This window comes from Pelecanus crispus, chromosome 6 (assembly GCF_030463565.1).
Source record: "Pelecanus crispus isolate bPelCri1 chromosome 6, bPelCri1.pri, whole genome shotgun sequence".
Lineage (NCBI taxonomy): Eukaryota > Metazoa > Chordata > Aves > Pelecaniformes > Pelecanidae > Pelecanus > Pelecanus crispus.
This window is the reverse complement of record NC_134648.1, coordinates 19670028-19686554: the sequence shown is the minus strand read 5'-3', so window position 1 is coordinate 19686554 and position 16527 is coordinate 19670028. Positions and strand designations below refer to the sequence as shown.

At 41.8% G+C, this 16527-nt stretch overlaps 1 protein-coding gene across 1 annotated transcript in view; it reads left to right on the top strand.

Annotated features, from left to right (window-relative positions):
* BRSK2 (BR serine/threonine kinase 2) overlaps positions 1 to 16527 on the top strand; it is a 334509-nt gene that overhangs the window by 167375 nt on the left and 150607 nt on the right. Inside the window, 1 exon segment of the mRNA XM_075712067.1 lies at positions 4068 to 4162. Within this exon segment, the coding sequence (XP_075568182.1) occupies positions 4068 to 4162 (95 nt within the window).

Below are 16527 nucleotides of genomic sequence, written 5' to 3'. Positions count from 1 at the left end.
TATCTTCAAGCATCTGCAGAGTGGGAGTTTACCAGCAGCAGAATGCGCAGGCATGGGTGTTGGCAGGTCAGTGCAGCATTAGGCTGTGTCAGGCCTGTACGCCTGCCTTTGCTCTTCTTCCTTGAATGGCATCTTTCCCTTGTGTCATCGGGGGTTCCTCATGCTCATTGGTTTTCAATTCATGGCTTTTAATTATAAATAAAAAGACAATGTTAGCTTACACATCCCCTTGCTTTTCAGCATGTTCATGTTTTCTTCTTTACTCCCCAACCTGAAATTATACGGCTGGTTCTGGTGCAGTTCAGTGGCTAAGATCAAAAGCAGCCCAATGTTTGCAGCTCATAGGATGTAACAGCCTATTTGAAAGCCCCAGCATGTTGGTGCCTGAGAGCCCCCAGGAACCACCTATGGATGGAAATCTGAAGTGTACCCGGAGGAGTGAGTGTGTGTGGCAGCTATGTGGGTTGTTTGGGGAAACTTCAAGTGCTTGATTCCCACAGCATCTTAGATTTTCTGCCAGGACAGACCAGAGTTAACTTTAACAGTCATGAAGATTGCTTGCCTGCATTTGAGGGGTTAATTACTCATGAAGCTGACAAGTTCAAACTCTAATTGTTGCCTGGCAGACTTGCTTTAAGCCAAGTCAGTACAAAATACCTTCTTAGCAGCAGCCTTGTTTGTTTTCCTGTGGGGACCACATAGGTACCTGTGCTGGCCTCAATGTACAGATAAGCTTTACAAGTAAGTACCTAACTTACTGACACATTTGTATTGGATGTTTGCTGTAGATTCGAGGTGCTCATTAACAGCTGCGTATGCAGGAGAGGAAAAACTGGAAGATCCACAGCCTCTTCCACAACCCTGTAAACATACCTTGGATGCTTGTTTCTAAGCGGGCATTTCTGCCACTTCCATTTCAATAATAGCTCAGCAGTTTACTCACATAGTTGCTTCTTACTCTCTCTAAGGGTCTGTCATTACACAGATATATAATACATCTTGAATGGTTTATGTTCTCTGTGTCAGTAAAAGGGCTTCCTAAGCATCAGAAGCCCACAGGAGTTCAAACCCTATGTAAGTCATTTCTGAGTAGTTATACACTAGACTGGAATTACAGGACAGAAACAGAAGTCCTGAGTACAAGCCCTTCCTGCCCCAGCTCAATTAGGAATTCCTTGTAGTAGCAGGAAGGCCCTACCCTATAGATGGATTTACTAAGAGGGGTTTTTTTTCGGTTAGGCTGGCATGCAAATGTCAAAAGGAAGTGGCTAGGGGAGGGGGCAAGGCAGAGCGACATGTTTTATTTTTATCCTGCAATTACATTCAGTGAATTTAGCACAGTAAAAAGGGCTGTCTTGGGCTGTTCAGAGGGTTGTCTTAAAGTTCTATCTCCACAAAACAGACAGCGGTGACAGTGCATTTCTTTTTTTTCTTGATTTTTAAAATGCAAATCAGGAGAAGAGGAAAAATGCATCAACTCTCACATGTGTTTCCTCATTCTGTCCTCTGGTACCATGGTGTAAATCAAGAATGACTTCTTGAGGTCAATGAAATTAACTCAATATAAAATCAGTGTGATTCAGTATCAGTGTGATTTTTGCAAGGTGTGCAGTGTCTCCTAACAGTTGATTAACTTTTCTATTGGAGTAAACAGAATGGTCTAATCTTAATTTTTCACTTTGTGTCGTAGGTTAGTAGCTAGAAGGATAGAGGATGCTCTGAAGGTTGCCTGTACAGTATGGTGGTGTCCCAGAAGATGCTTCAGGGAGGACAAAGGAAAAGTAGTTTACAGATCAGCCAAGTTCAGTGGGACAGATGTCTTGATTTGGGAGCAATAACATTTGAAATCAAACCCTGAAGCATGAGATACCAGAAGCCTTTGTATTTTCTTCAGGATGAAGGACCAGTTACAGAGAGCAGTTGTTTGTCACCTTTATTGGCCTGTTCAAATAATTGGTCTGCAGCATGTTACAGTACAGCACTGCGCCCCAGATCCTGGGAGTCTAGATATAAAGGGCTGAGCTGGAAGTTCTGCTGAGATTTGAAAGTATAACTAAGAATGATGTAAAGACTGATGTGTTTGTGCTGTAAGAGTGATGTAGAGCTGTGATTTGTGCTGGAAGCAGGAAGGAAGCAATCGGCACAGATTGAAACTGTGCACACTTTCAACAAAGTGGTGCCAAATAGCCACTTTCCAAACACAGAACGAAGCCAAAGAGAAGCAGCGTAAGTAAGGCTGCAGCTGCTATGAACGATGAACACAGAACCAGTAGTGATATGGGTAATATTATAAATTTATTGAATAGACAAAATTCAGACATAAGAGTGAGGATTGGCCGGATATCACAGCATCTTCCCCCAGCTGTGCTTCTCGGCCGCTTCAGGCAGAGGACAGGCTATTGCTATACACAGTTTCAAATGGATTTGTCAGCGCGCAGCATTCTTAATTTTTGTGACTTGTTTATGTCATGCCCGAAAGTAAGGATGTCAGCATTTAACCAGATGAGGCTGAGATATTATGTGACTAGAAATATCCAGAACACTTGAGCACACCATAAAAGAGAGGTGACTGGAAGCGAGTCAGGAGTTTATTTCTCAGCTTAATAACCAGTGATTAATGGTTCCAAATTTATGATTATCTGTGTAGCAAAAAGATGGACAAGTATCTGCAGGAGATTGCTGGAGTCCCTGATGAAACTCCAGTTCACTTCACTGAAGACAGTTTGTAGTAAGGCAGAGGTCTACATATTCATCCCTCAATAAGAAGTGGGAAGTCCTGTGTTCATTCTTTTGCTGGACTGCAGCTCTGTTGTGTTCAATTTGCATATAAAGCAATGTGTTTGGCTTTCTGGTTCGCATCAGGGGATGGGGTCAGGATATAAATTGCAGCCCAACTTAGGAGCTGTGAGCTGAGCTAGACTTTTTCTTACTGTGCGATGTCATTGCTCATAAATGCTCTGCAAAGCCCAGCAGGTTGCAGTGACAGCAGGAAGGTGCCACTTCTTCTTACTTCAGTTATAACTGAATTAAACTAAATGGCAATTTGGAATATTCTGTGTGGCGTGGAATGGGATCCACCTTATCAGATGTTGTGCTGCATGTGCACATTTGACAAGAATAAAAGCTGAAGTAAACAAGATCTCACTTGAATAGACCCACAAAGTATGATTTTTCTAGGTACAAATTTTCTTAATGGTAAGAGAGTTGAGAGCTCAGGGGACCATCTTAAACTCACTTGTGGGAGATATCTCAGTGTACTTTCATGCAAGTCAGCAGATTTAGGTCAAAATTTTGCAGAAGATAATGCTTCATGTATGTTACTTACCTCTTTCTTTTAATTCTTGCAGTTTTGTTCCATATTTGGGTGATAGCTCAGACATTTGGATCCTCTTGGGGATATTCATATCCTTTTGCCAATACAATCATTTAACAGTACTCTAAGTTACTTGAGGACAAGGATATAGTAAATAATAACAAATAAGAACTTAGAATTGTATCAACATATGTTGATGTTCCTCCATGCCACAATGGCATTCATCACAGTGTTAACTTTATACAGGAGGGTAAATTAAAACAGTAAGGGAGAGCATAATTAAGTACATTTATTATGATGATCATGAAAGCTTTGGAAGGATCTAGAAAAATGTAGAGGCCATGTCTACACTGTAGACATTTGACTGTCTAGTTTTGTTGATTTCTGAGCTTTCATTGATGTCAGGTGTTGGCAAAAGCCCTTACTAGTGCACTTAAATTGGCAGAAGTTTACTTCTTACTGGTAGAATGTACTTTCAGTGGTGAGAGCTGGAATATAGTGCTTCAATAAAAATACAGCTTCGGCGGCAGAAACTGCAGCAGCATTAAGGATGTTGGCAGCTTCACTGCCAAATGGTCACAACGTGGGCTGCAGGGTCTTCATTACTCACAAAACTTTATCTGGCTGGAGGAGGAACCACTGGAAATTTGTTTGTGTAGAAGTTGCCAACTGCTGGGTGGCGTACTAACAGCAAAAATCTTAACAGCAACTATCTCTAATTCTTCCTTTCTATATTGCTCTGTTTCTCCTGCAGGGCTTGTGAAGTTGGGGGTTCACTGTGTCACGTGTCAGAAGGTCGCGATAAAAATTGTCAACAGAGAGAAGCTCAGCGAGTCGGTGCTAATGAAGGTAATTTTCTAATGGGAGGTTTTTAAAAAAATTAAGTTCTTGGCTCTGTGTCTTATGTTCCATGCAAAATTAATATATTTAATTACGTATAACAAACATCCCTGTCACTACTAGGATTATGCAGAGCATAATAACAATAATTTAGTTATGGGGGAGGCTAGGGCAGCTGAAATTAAATGGGAGTATGCTGTGCTTTGTGAACAAAATAAACGGTCAGCTGCAGAGTTGTTGCTTCTCTGCTGGGGCAGATGTGTGTTGGGCGTCTGACTTCCACCACTGCAGCAGTGCATAATAGTTGCGGTATATTGCAGACTGAAGTGTACAAATGTCAGTAGGAAGAAATTTAAGAGGACTGGCAGATCTGTTGTTTGAATACTCCTACTGCTTGCTCTGCTGCATGGGTTCATTATGATCTGATGCACCAAGCTCTGTGACTGTTTAAAGCTGTTGTAATTCTGTTAATAATCCACAGAGCTGTGCCATTGGAAACCATCAAAGTGTCTGTCCCAATAGTCCCAATGACTGTAGTGTTCAGAAGAGCTTAATTCATTTTTTACCTGGCCTTGTGATATCTGTCTCCTTACATGAGTGTCATTGATTGATCTTGGAAACCTAAAAATAAAATAAATATATGCATAAAAGTTTATTCATGTGATTTGGTGACTAGAAGAGCTAAATTCAGCTTGATGGGAGGGAACACAACTGCACTGCAATCAACAGAATTCCCTCAAGCTGTCACCTGCAAATGACACTAACAGGTCTGCATGCAGCGTAGAGCACTTTATTGAGGTAACTTCCCTATAAGCACATAGAGCATATATCTTTACACTGCTGTTTCTTATATATACTTCTGTGTCAACTGTTTTCCAGCACAAGTAAGTATAGCAACCTTACTATGAGCAGAAAGAAAATGGAGATTAAAGGAATATGCAGTCAGTGAATGTTATGCATGCAACATAAGTTTATTTTTTTCAGAGAAGGATTCATAAAGTTTCAAAAAAATATTCAATTGTAATGTATTGAGACTTAACCGTTCTGGTATTCCATCTCCTGCAGTACTGTGGATTCAAACAGTCTTCTAATATAGACCAAAAGTTAGAAAGGTAAGAAAACTGCAACTTTAAAGGGAGATTCAGTGGATGAGTGGAACATGATAAAAGCAAACCAAGTGTGTAAATGGTAAAATCTGAATGAGACTCTAAACACTTTGAATATTTTCCAGAGTAACATAGTAGGAATATTTTTAAAAAAACATGAGCATTTTGTTTGCTGAGAGACACTGTCTGGTGTCTGTATTAAACATGTTATTTACCTCATTGATTTTCAGAGTATAGGAGGCAAATCACTTAGCATAGCAAAGTGATCTCTCTGCTTTAGTTGTGTTGCATTACCTTGGTTATAGTATGAAATCTGAGTAGTGAAACAGTGTGTTAGGCCCTTGTTTACACAGGCACATGCTGAACGTGCCATGTTTTCTGTAAGATTGTACAGCATCCTTCTCAGGAGGAAGCCACGCATTGTATCATGATTTTCATTTTCAGACCATTTTTTGTGAGATTTTCTTTTTCAAGGATTCTGTTCTCTGTACTCAGGAGGTTGGAACAGCAGATGGGATTGAAGTGGTTTGCCCAGTTCTTGCATAAACTCGGTAACCAGATTTCTTTTCAGGAATGCCCTGTGTCTGATGGTCACAGACAGGGCCTGAGACTTCTAAGTGAATTTGGAATTGACTGTACTGTTAGCCAGCTTAATCCAGCCTGGCTGAAGGGGAAAAATGCTTGCAGCTTTCAGCAATCCCAGTGTGGCCATTGCCAAACATCCAGCTGACAGCTTGCTGCGTGGTGTCAGCAGCCACAGGGAAATAGCCAACAGTGAAGCCAAGTCGTGGTGGTGTGGTGGCGTTCCTACTTCGCAAATCTTCCCACTGGCTTCTCAGTTCCAGTGACTCTCTTTGCCAGTGGGCCATGCAGAACAGTCCCTGGAGCCAAATGATTCAAGACCACAGCTACTCTCCCAGGCCAGGCCCAGATTGATGGATTTTGCTTTAATCCATCCTTGGACAGAAAAACTGGATCTGACAAATATGCGCACCTGCCGCATGAAGCTGTAACACTGCAGCGCTGTGGCCATTTATCCTAGAGCATAAGGAAGAAGTCTGCTCACGGTCCTTTCAACATCTAAAATGACAGGCACAAGCATATACAGCAGGCTGCTTTCTCTGCCATCGTTATTCTATTTTGACTTGCTTCTTATAGCCTTCATTTCTCCAGTGTTTTTGCAGTGTTTTATTCTGTATGTTCAGGGAACTGTCCCTTCTTTTTGCAGCTGCTCTTCATCTGAGCTGTGCAGAATTGAGAGGCATTTGGTAAAGTGCTTTCTAATCATAACGTCGTAGTATCGATATTTCTGGAGAGAAGAATTTGGAATTGAAGCAGCTGGTCTCAATTAGCAGAACTGCTGCTATGGAGATGATACACGGGCAGGCATGATGCAGCGCAAGCTGCAGTAAATGTATCATCCAAGCGCATTGTGGCCTGTCAGAGGACAGAGCTGCTCAATGCACACACAAGCCTTTGGCTTTGTCATGCCCTTACTCGCTAAACACGGGCTAGGAAGCAGTGTTCCTTCCCTAGCTCCAGTTTGGGCCTGTTTGGGAGCCTGGTTTTGGGGCAAAGCTACAAATGTAATTTCACAGATGAGAACAGAAGGGCTGATTCTGTTCTTGCTCCTGCTTTCACACAACTGGTAAAAGCTTCAGCTGGGTTTCTTCAGCCACACTGTGGTAACCCCCACTGATGTGGACACCTGCCTCCCATGGTACCTCTAGCTCGCTCTAGCACAAATCAGCAGAAAGACTTCAGAAAAGAGTGCGTTAAAGGAAGCGTCTTGAGACTGAAATAGGGTTCATTAATTTCCCTGAATTACTTCTGGATTGCTGAGAGGGAAATTAGGCCCAGAATACAAGAGCTGAATGTGTCCGTAAGGCAGTAAGCTTTCCTGAACAGGCAGGTTCACTATTCACAGGTTCACACTATAAGTGTGAAATTCACTATTTCACAACTGAAAATGGTTGCATTTTCAGTACCAGCACAAGCGTTTGGAGTTTATAACTTCAGAATATGAAGGTTAAAGCAAATCTTTCCTCTGATGTGGCAAAAGCTTGTTTGGAAATGTTGAAGTGTCTTGTGAGATGTACTCAGAAGAGTCCTTTCCTCTTTACCACCTCACCAGTTCTCTTCCACTCCCTCCTTCCAAAGAATAAACAACAACAAAAAAGCTACTCTTTTGGTGATCCATCAGACTAAATACTCTTTGGACAGACAGTGGTAGTAGAAGCAATGGGAGCATAAAGGGTGAAGAGTGAGAAGGGGACAGCTGGCCTTGGACTAATTACTTCAACACACAGGCAGCCTGAGAAAGCCACAGATGTCCCAGGCTTGATGACTGGAGCCCAGAGCTCCATATGTGTGCTTTGTGTGGATGTGCCTTTTGTTTCTTCTGACTGAGTCCTCCAGGGCTGGCCTTGAAGCGAGGCAGGTATTTGCAGGGTGGGGGATGGGAAGAGACATGGTCCCTTCCATGTTTCTCTTGTGGAGCTCGACTGAAACATGGGTGGTGGGTTTCAGGGTGGTTGGTTGGTTGTTTTAGTGGTGCTAATGAGCTCTCCTTCTGAAAAATTCTGCAATAGTGTAGTGTGTGTTCTTAAGCAGGGAGGATCATGCAACGATCACTCTCGGAGATCACTGATTGCCTGAAATAATTGAGTGGAGGGATAGGTAGCAGGATTGAGTGTCAGCCTCTTGGAACTGCCAAGATAACTTACAAAGCATACTTGTAAATAGGCACTGCTTTGCATTGTCTTTTTGTCATCTCTTGCTTATCCCTGAGCTTCTATTTCACTAGCTACTTACTTCTTTACTACCTTGTCCTACTTTGAGTCTTTCCTTCCTTCTCCATTTTCTTTCAGTTGTTATTTTGCCTCTTTTTAACACCTTTCATTCTTCTTTTCTCCCCTATTCTGTGATTTCTTCCTTTTTTCTCTGTCTTTTCCACTTTTGCTACAGAAAGTCATGTAATAACTGTCATTGTGTTGTTGCAAAAACTGCTGAAATGCAGCATGTGTGGTTGAGGTGTGTGTTCTTCAAGGAAAAAGTTTAAAAATTGAACACAATTCAGAAAGTATCTGAGAGAGTAAGTAGACAATCAGAGCTCACGTTTTATGAGAGACTCAGGGGACTCAATTTACCTAGTTTATTAAAGAGAAGGTTAAGACATAACTTAATCATGGTTTGTAAATACTGCATTTGATAATAGAGAATATTACAGTCTTGGGGGCAAAAAGCTTTTTAGAAACTAATAGTTGTAAGCTGTAGGTAGACAGATTAAATGTAGAAATACTAGGCCTATTTGACCACTGGATGAAGTTACTAATTGGAACAAGCCACCCGAAGCTCTGGTGAGTTTTTCCCCTGAAAGACTATTAAACTTCATCTTAAACTGCTGTGTGTTTTTCTAAAACCTAGATCCAAGTTCAGCTTCAGCTGCTGGACTTGCAGCAGGAAGTAGTTGAAGATGGTTTCCTGATCTGTGCTGTGCGTTAGCTCTGACTAGATTAACGCAACAGCCTTTCTGGCCTTAAAATCCATGGAGCTGTGAATTTCTAATCACACACTTGAAAACTGTAAAAAGTCAGTTATCTCTGTCTGGAGCGTAAAGATAGGTGCTTGTGCAAGCTATCTGCAGAAGCAGAAATTTAGGCTTCCACAAGCGAAGTTAAAGAAGGGAATACTTGAGAGCAGCATCTTCACTTTGAAATACCTCATTTTCAGACTTTTCAAACAAAAGACTCTGATATTGGCTGACCTAGCTGTCCTCAGCTGCTGACTGGAGGCCTGGTCTACAGAAATCATTACCAGAATATCAGAACAGTGTCAGGGAGAAGCTAAATCTGAGACAGAGACAGAAACAGACTGAATAGTCTTAAATTGGTTCAAATTCAGCTTTGATCATAACAAGGGCAGTTTCCCTGACATTAGCAAAGCCAAACTCACCAACACCAAACCTGAATTTCACCAAATCAGAATTTTTTCTCAATGTATTCAGTAGTAGCCTAATTGTTTTCCAGCTGCAGTATTTAGGAGTTTTACTATTGATTGCAGTGGAAATGGTGTTAAGCTGCTGCTGAATCCCACTGAATACCCCTACCATTGGGTAGAAACGAACAAAGAAAAGAGACCGTATGATTTCACCAGTGAAATATGTTTAGATACTGGCACACAAGATTTTGGAGATGGTCATATTAAAAAGAGCAAATAGGAGGGAAAGTATTTCCATTTATTAAACAGAAGTCCCAAAGAAAAGGTTTTAAAGCATTCATCAAGCCTTCCAGGACTCCCTGATTAAGAAACACTGTACTAACTTGCTCGTGCTCATCCATTATTCTTCTGATTGATTGGCATATTGCTGTGAGAGGAGAATAACCCAGAGGATGTTGTATTCATGGCAAAAAAAGATGAAAGGATAAAGGAAATTAAATCTCCCCAAAATATGTATGTACTCTCTGATACTCATATTTTTACTTGCTGTTGAACATTCAGGTTGCAATGCACAAACAAGTACGTTCACACTTACGTGGATTGTCCCTTGCACGGTCACTTCATGTGCTTGTTAAGAACACACACTCTCACCCTCATTGCGGTTTATCTTTAACCTGGAGAATTACCGCACGCTTGTCTGCTTTTAGCCGTGGAAGAGAGCAGATTAGAAGCGTGTGCATGTCTGTGTGTATGTTTGACAGTGCGTAGGTGGTGAACAAACTGCAGGAATGATTGGCACTCATCAAAGAACATGAGTGCACAAACACAAACTCACCCCCCGCCTCTGTGACCGTAGTTCATATTCCAGTAGCAACCCGATTAGCACAGCATAGCTTCATGTGTGCAAGTCTCTCTTCTGAGTTCAAAGAGATAAAAAAGCACCTTGCAATCTGAAAAACACAGGGGAAAATAAAAGGGGCTTTTTTTTTGCCTGGATCCCTTCTGCTATAGGGAGTTTGGGAGTAGGGATCTGTTACTGAATGTATAATGCAGAGTGTTTTGTTTTAAACTGGAGCTGGTGGGGAGCGCTGAAAGCCTGTTCACTTGTCATCTGTTTGAGCAGTTAAAAAGTTGGGTAATTGTATTTTCCTTCAGAGAAGAATCACTCTCCACCTCCACTTTCCACCACACCCACAAGGAACACAGTTTGAGGTATTCTTAAAGAAGGAAATTAAACAGGAATCATGAGTACATGATGTACCTGTCAGAGGAACAAACCTGTCAAGTGTGTATAGTGCCTTGTGCTTTCTAAAGTTAGTATGATCAATTGAGACATTCGGGCAAGCTATAAAAATAATTGGCCCTATTTTTTCCCCCTTACTTCTAATTCCACAGACTTATATTATAGCAGTCTGGCTCAAACCTCTATTGTACCAAACATGCTCTACCCGCAGCCCTGTGTGTGCAAACACATAGGCACAGGCAGTCTACCATCCTCATGCACTGCCTTGGTCATACAGCAAAAAATGTCCCTCGTGAGCCCTGGCTAGAGCTAGTTGAAGTCAAGGAATGCTTTTTCCATTCATTTCACTTGATCATAACCATAATGCCTGGATAGGGAAATAACTGCTCCCAGAGATGAGATATCTAAATGTGCTCTGCCATCCAGTCCACCTGTGAAGCTGCTGTTAATAATTAGCCTGTAAAAACCCTTTCTGTTCAGTTTAACTGTTTCCACTGTAATTATACCATGCTTGCATTTGAGGTGAGACAGCCCATAGTTTGACTTCCCGTTGCTTTCTCTACCAAAGCTTCTGGGAATTCTCCTCTTCCTTTGCCAAAGCTTAGTTTTATCAAAAGATGCTGATTCACTAAAATATTTTCTCTGAAATAACTTTGTCTCAGTGAACTCCCAATATATCAAAGACTAGGTTTCTTTTAATCTCTCTGGATTTGTAGCAGACTGTTAGGGAGTCCTGCTTGCCATCTCCAAAGCAGAGACCCTGAAAGGATGGCCTCTGCAGGGACTCTCACCACCTCTGAGCCCTAAGTTATCAAGCCAAGATGTAGGAAGTCTTGAGACAGGCTGTCCTGGTTTCAGCTGGGATAGAGTTAATTTTCTTCCTAGTAGCTGGCATAGTGCTGCGTTTTGGATTTAGTATGAGAATAATGTTGATGACACGCTGATGGTTTAGTTGTTGCTAAGTAGTGCTTACACTAGTCAAGGGCTTTTCAGCTTCCCATGCTCTGCCAGGTGCACAAGAAACTGGGAGGGGGCACAGCCAGAATAGTTGTTCCACACTGACCAAAGGAGTATTCCGTACCACATGACATCATGCTCTGTATATGAACTGGGGGGAGTTGGCCAGGCAGCAGCGATTGCTGCTTAGGCACTGTCTGGGTATCGGTCGGTGGGTGGTGAGTGGTTGCCTCATTTTTCTTTCCCCCCCGGGTTTTGTTTCTCTCTCCCTGTTGTTGTTCTCCTTTTCATAACAATTTATTTTTATTATTATTATTATTTTATTTCAGTTATTAAACCATTCTTATCTTAACCCATGAAGTTTTTTACTTTTGCTCTTCCAATTCTTTCCTCCATCCTACTGAGGGGGGAGGGTGAGCGAGTAGCTGTGTGCTGCTTGGTTGCCAACAGGGGCTAAACCACCACACAGGCTCCAAGAATCCACAGCTGTGGAGCAGACCCAGCATCCCCAACTAGAGAGATGTGACCCTACAAAGCATTGCTACATCGGGGAGTGGCAGAAAGCACTGGGATCCTCAGCTGTTGCCAGGCTTGATGCTCAGTTTCCTGGGAAGGACAACCAGTGGGAGTTACCCTGAAAGGCAAGGGGAATCCTAGGTGACGCTTAGCTTCCAGGCTCAGTCTTGAGAGTTTGTGTGTGAAGTGTGAAAATCTTGAGACTGGCATCCAGAGCTTGTAACTGCTGGTTAGATTCCATAGTATTTCCAGAATTTCTGGCTGGCTGGACACCCAATTGGTCTGGGAACCTGAAGCTTCGGACTCCCCCAGCTTGGGTGGTCTCTGTAGCAGAGCCACCTGGAACTGTAGTCTCTGTTAACTCCAGATGTGAACCATGGGTCTGGTGAGAATGTTTTTTTCAATCTGAAGCTGCAGGCTCTTTGGGGCATTTAAAACTTTACTACTTTTTTTTGTTTTTCCTGACTCACTGAAGGTTGATGAAAAGTGCTAAAAAGTAATGGACTTTGATCTGACTTAAGCTAAAATCTCTTTTAATTGACTTTTTCTACCAGTGCTTCAACCAGCTCTGTTCTGTGGTTAATTAATCAACCTGAAGAGGTTGAGGATGAAACCTATCCCAGTCTGCAGACAGTAGAGGATGCCACAGTGGAGTGGTTCTGGTTGAGCCATAGGTAGAATTGGCCACATTTACAGATAGGAAATGCGTTTTAGATTGTCAATAAAATAACTTCCCAAATCTTTTAAGCAAAAAGGGAGTTAGGGGGGCGTGTTTTCTGACCTGAACTACAGATTGATTTTTAAGTTATACAGCTCCTTATTTTTTAAATAATTTTCCTTGCTGACACAATTTATTCCTGGACTGAGAGCAAAACTCAGAGTCAGCAGTATGAATGCAATATTGACCAAACCATTTGAAACCCGTATCTATAAGCACCAGAGCAACAGTATAGGATTTTGTAAATCTTTCCTCACCCACCGCTCATGCTGGAATCAAATGAGTGTCCATTGTGCCAGGATGTATTCTGTTTTTTTTAGAGACTGTTCTATACTGTTTTCATGATTCTGCCATGGCAGTATTTGGTCAGTGTCATTGCAAAAGCTTGTAAACAGTTTAGGAAGAGGAAGATGCTGGGATCTCAGCACTGCAACGCAGCATGTGGTTTGCAGAGTGATTTCATTAAGGACCAAGGGTAACTTGGCAAGTGTGGTTTAGGTTGCTGTATATTGTCTTTTCTGTCTTAAAATCTTCTTTTCTGGCTTGCAGATGAAGAGACTTCTGACTCCATTTTATATTGGTTTGCATTTCGCATTCCAGAACCTTGTCTGGAAACCTTTTAATTCTTTTTCCTTTGCTCCTGGAAAAAGAACCAACATTACATCAGAAGAGCTCTAGCAGTAATGTGACATCAATCCTTAAGTAGATTGACTGAGACCAGAATTGGCTCAAGTATTTGACCCTGCATCCATCATATAGAATAAGCACCATAAACATCAATATACTGATCCATCCCAATTAAGGGATATAGTCCATCCCTGTATATAGCAGGCAAGCCATTTGAGCAAAGGCTTTGTTCAAAGATTATCTTAAATTTTTGCTGAAACAACTGGGTGGTGCCTTATACACCAGCAGTACCTCTCTGTTAAGAAGCATTTCCTAGTCCCATATAACTTAATGAGTTTCCCAGCTCAGACAAAATGTGTCGTGTAATGGATGTTTAACTAGTACAATTGGGAGCCAAGGGCTGTCAGTTAGGGGATACAGGCTTTTTTTGTTTGTTTTGCATTCTTCTATCCAACATGAACATTTTGCTGACAATTTGTTAAGTGTAAACCAGGCCTCACTCAGTCTATCCGTGCAGTTTGTGCTATTAAGTAGTTGGCGCAAATTTAGTAAAAATCTGGGAAGGCTCAGTCCCAGTGCAATTAACTGTTAGTTCCAGAACTGTCAGATGGAGCTGGTTACAATATGCTATGGGTTTGCTCTGCTGCATTTAGAGCATGTTGATCTCTCTAGTGGTAAGTTTTTAGGTATTTGGGTATTTCCTCTTTTACCATCTTTGAAATCACTGCCTTGACTCCTGGCATCCTGAGATGACGAATCCATGGTTAACATGTATTTAATATGCTGGTCTGTTCATGAAGGGCACTCCCATAGCAATACACCATCGTTTGCATTCCCCTGCTATCCTCCTGTGGATGCACACACCACATAATAGAGGAGACTCCAGAGTTTTAGTTCAAAATGGTGTTTCTTGTCCAACTCCAAGAGAATCTTCCAGGTGCGCTAATACCAAGAGAGCTCAAGCGCATGCTCTAGTGGTCCAGCTACCACGCAGGGACAAAATTGCAGTCATGGCATGGTTGATTTTGCTCTGATGTGGGAGAAGCAATCACTGCTTTGTCAAAACACCTGGTATTCTTGAACCTTGCAGTGTAATATAATATGGTATGCTCTGCAGATGCATGGGGAGGCAGCAGCAATGGCTTTGTGCTGTGAGGGATAATGGAGATGTTACCTTAATTCTCTACAAACCATAGGGAAGGAGAGATTGACTTTAATCTTGAACTTCTGCATCTGTTGCAGTCTCTCAGCATGTAACAATTGCTCAGTAACATCTCTGTTATGTTATCATGCATTGTCCCTGGTGGAAGTAGGGACTTCTGAAAGTGGCAAGAAATTCTGGGGTGCAGGCTGGCTTTTTCAAGACTGTTCGGTGAAAACTCAGTCAGGCAATGAAAATCATTGTCCTTTCTGGAAATTTGGGACTGATGCTCCAGATTATGCTAAAATTAACACATTCAATGTCTTGTTTTAGAACATTTGGTAAGGCAGGGGCTAACAGCTGTCAACAATCAAGAAGAAGGATCTGGCCTAAGAAACATGTTCACTTGTTCCTGTTCCTGGTATACACCACAGGCAGAAACATTCTTATATTGCTTGCAGCTCTCACAAGAAGTACCTCCTCTTCTGTGCATTCAGTAGGAGAATGGTGAGGAAATGTCACTGGTGCAAGGTCTAACACAATGGAGTGCAGCTCTGTAGTTTTTTCTACTTTAGGTTTCCTGTTGCTCCAGGAGACCGAAACATTCTTTATCATCCTATCAAGAAAACACCTAGTTTCATCTCAAGTCTGTTCATAAGGAATGTTCCTGTCTTTTAGTGGGGTATGTATTTTAGCTTATTTCTCCAGTTCCTAATAGCTTGTTGTACCCTTGTGTACAGATCTATGTAACTAAGTAACCAAGGCTAGAAGATCTAAAATGAAGGAGAGTCACCACAATATGCAAAAACTGTCATAACAAACATACCAGGAGATGGGGATTATGTTACTAGTTTTCTCCATTGTACCTGAAGCAGATTTTCAACAGTTGTGATACACGCATATAGTTGTCCTATAAGAATTGCTAACAGATTACATTTTACGGTGTTCTGGAAGTCTGGTCCCACTGTCTGTCAAAAACCTGTCACTGTGGATCCTTGTAATAGGCTGGAGTTTACTATCACTCCATGGGCAAGAATCTGGTGTGCATGTCTAGATTCGTGTGTGTGAAGATGGTCCAGCAGAAAGAACTTGCTGTCAATAGAGGCAGAATAATTTCCCCCAGCTGTGAAATACTTTAGCACAAAGTTATTTTTTAGAGATTTTTCTTCTTATATTTCCTTCGTAATACCCTGAAATAAATCCCCTCAGTCTAATGTTCTTACTGCTTTTCTTTGATGAATTTCCTGTCTTCGATCCTGCTCCCTCAGCTGTCCCTGAATTTCCTTCCTAAATCCTTTCTGTCCTTTGCTAACCTCCTGTTGTCCCTCACCATCCACTGCAGCACTTTCAAAGCAGAAAGGAAAGATGCACACAGTAAGAGCGTGCATATTATCCTCTAGGTATTATTGACTCATTTCATCCTCATTTCCACCTCTTAAATCAATCCCTGATTTATCAAATCCAGGAAAGAATAACATTTACTTAAAAACAAGTGGGTAAGATCATTGGACATAGGACAGGCTGGCACACAGCTGTTCTCACAGTCATTTGGGGTCATGTTTTCACTTCTTTTTCATGTAGGGGTATAAGTTGTGAGTTTAGCAGCTGCAGAGGAACTTGGATTAGGGAGTAGTCTTGTGGGGATACCTAAGAGTACCAAACCCCTTCTGGGCAGCAGTGCAGTGCAAATTGTAGATTTGATTGCTCTATAGTACCAGAATATCAGAGACAAGGCATCTGGGCCCTGCCCAGGAGCCTAGCAGAATGAAAAGATGTATTTCACAGGGACTGACATGGAAGTCCAGGAACAGGTAGAAACATGTCTAAATACTGTCTATAACAGTAAAAAAAAAAAAACCCTCAGAGACCTGTTAACCTTAAAGCCTTCATTTTTGAGAGAAAAGGTGCCCTTTCCCTCCTGCATGGCTGAGCAAGGCCAATAGTGGTGAGAAGACTTTTAGGTAAAAGCACTGCTGAAAACTGCTTTACTTGGTATTGAGGAGAGAGCGGTACCAATTACTGGTGACTGAGGACACAGTATCTGCTCAGTGCTGGGTAACAGCCACTTGCTGCTTGTGTACCAAGAGGGCGTATAGTTTATTGAGCCATCCTGCCACCTGGCAACGT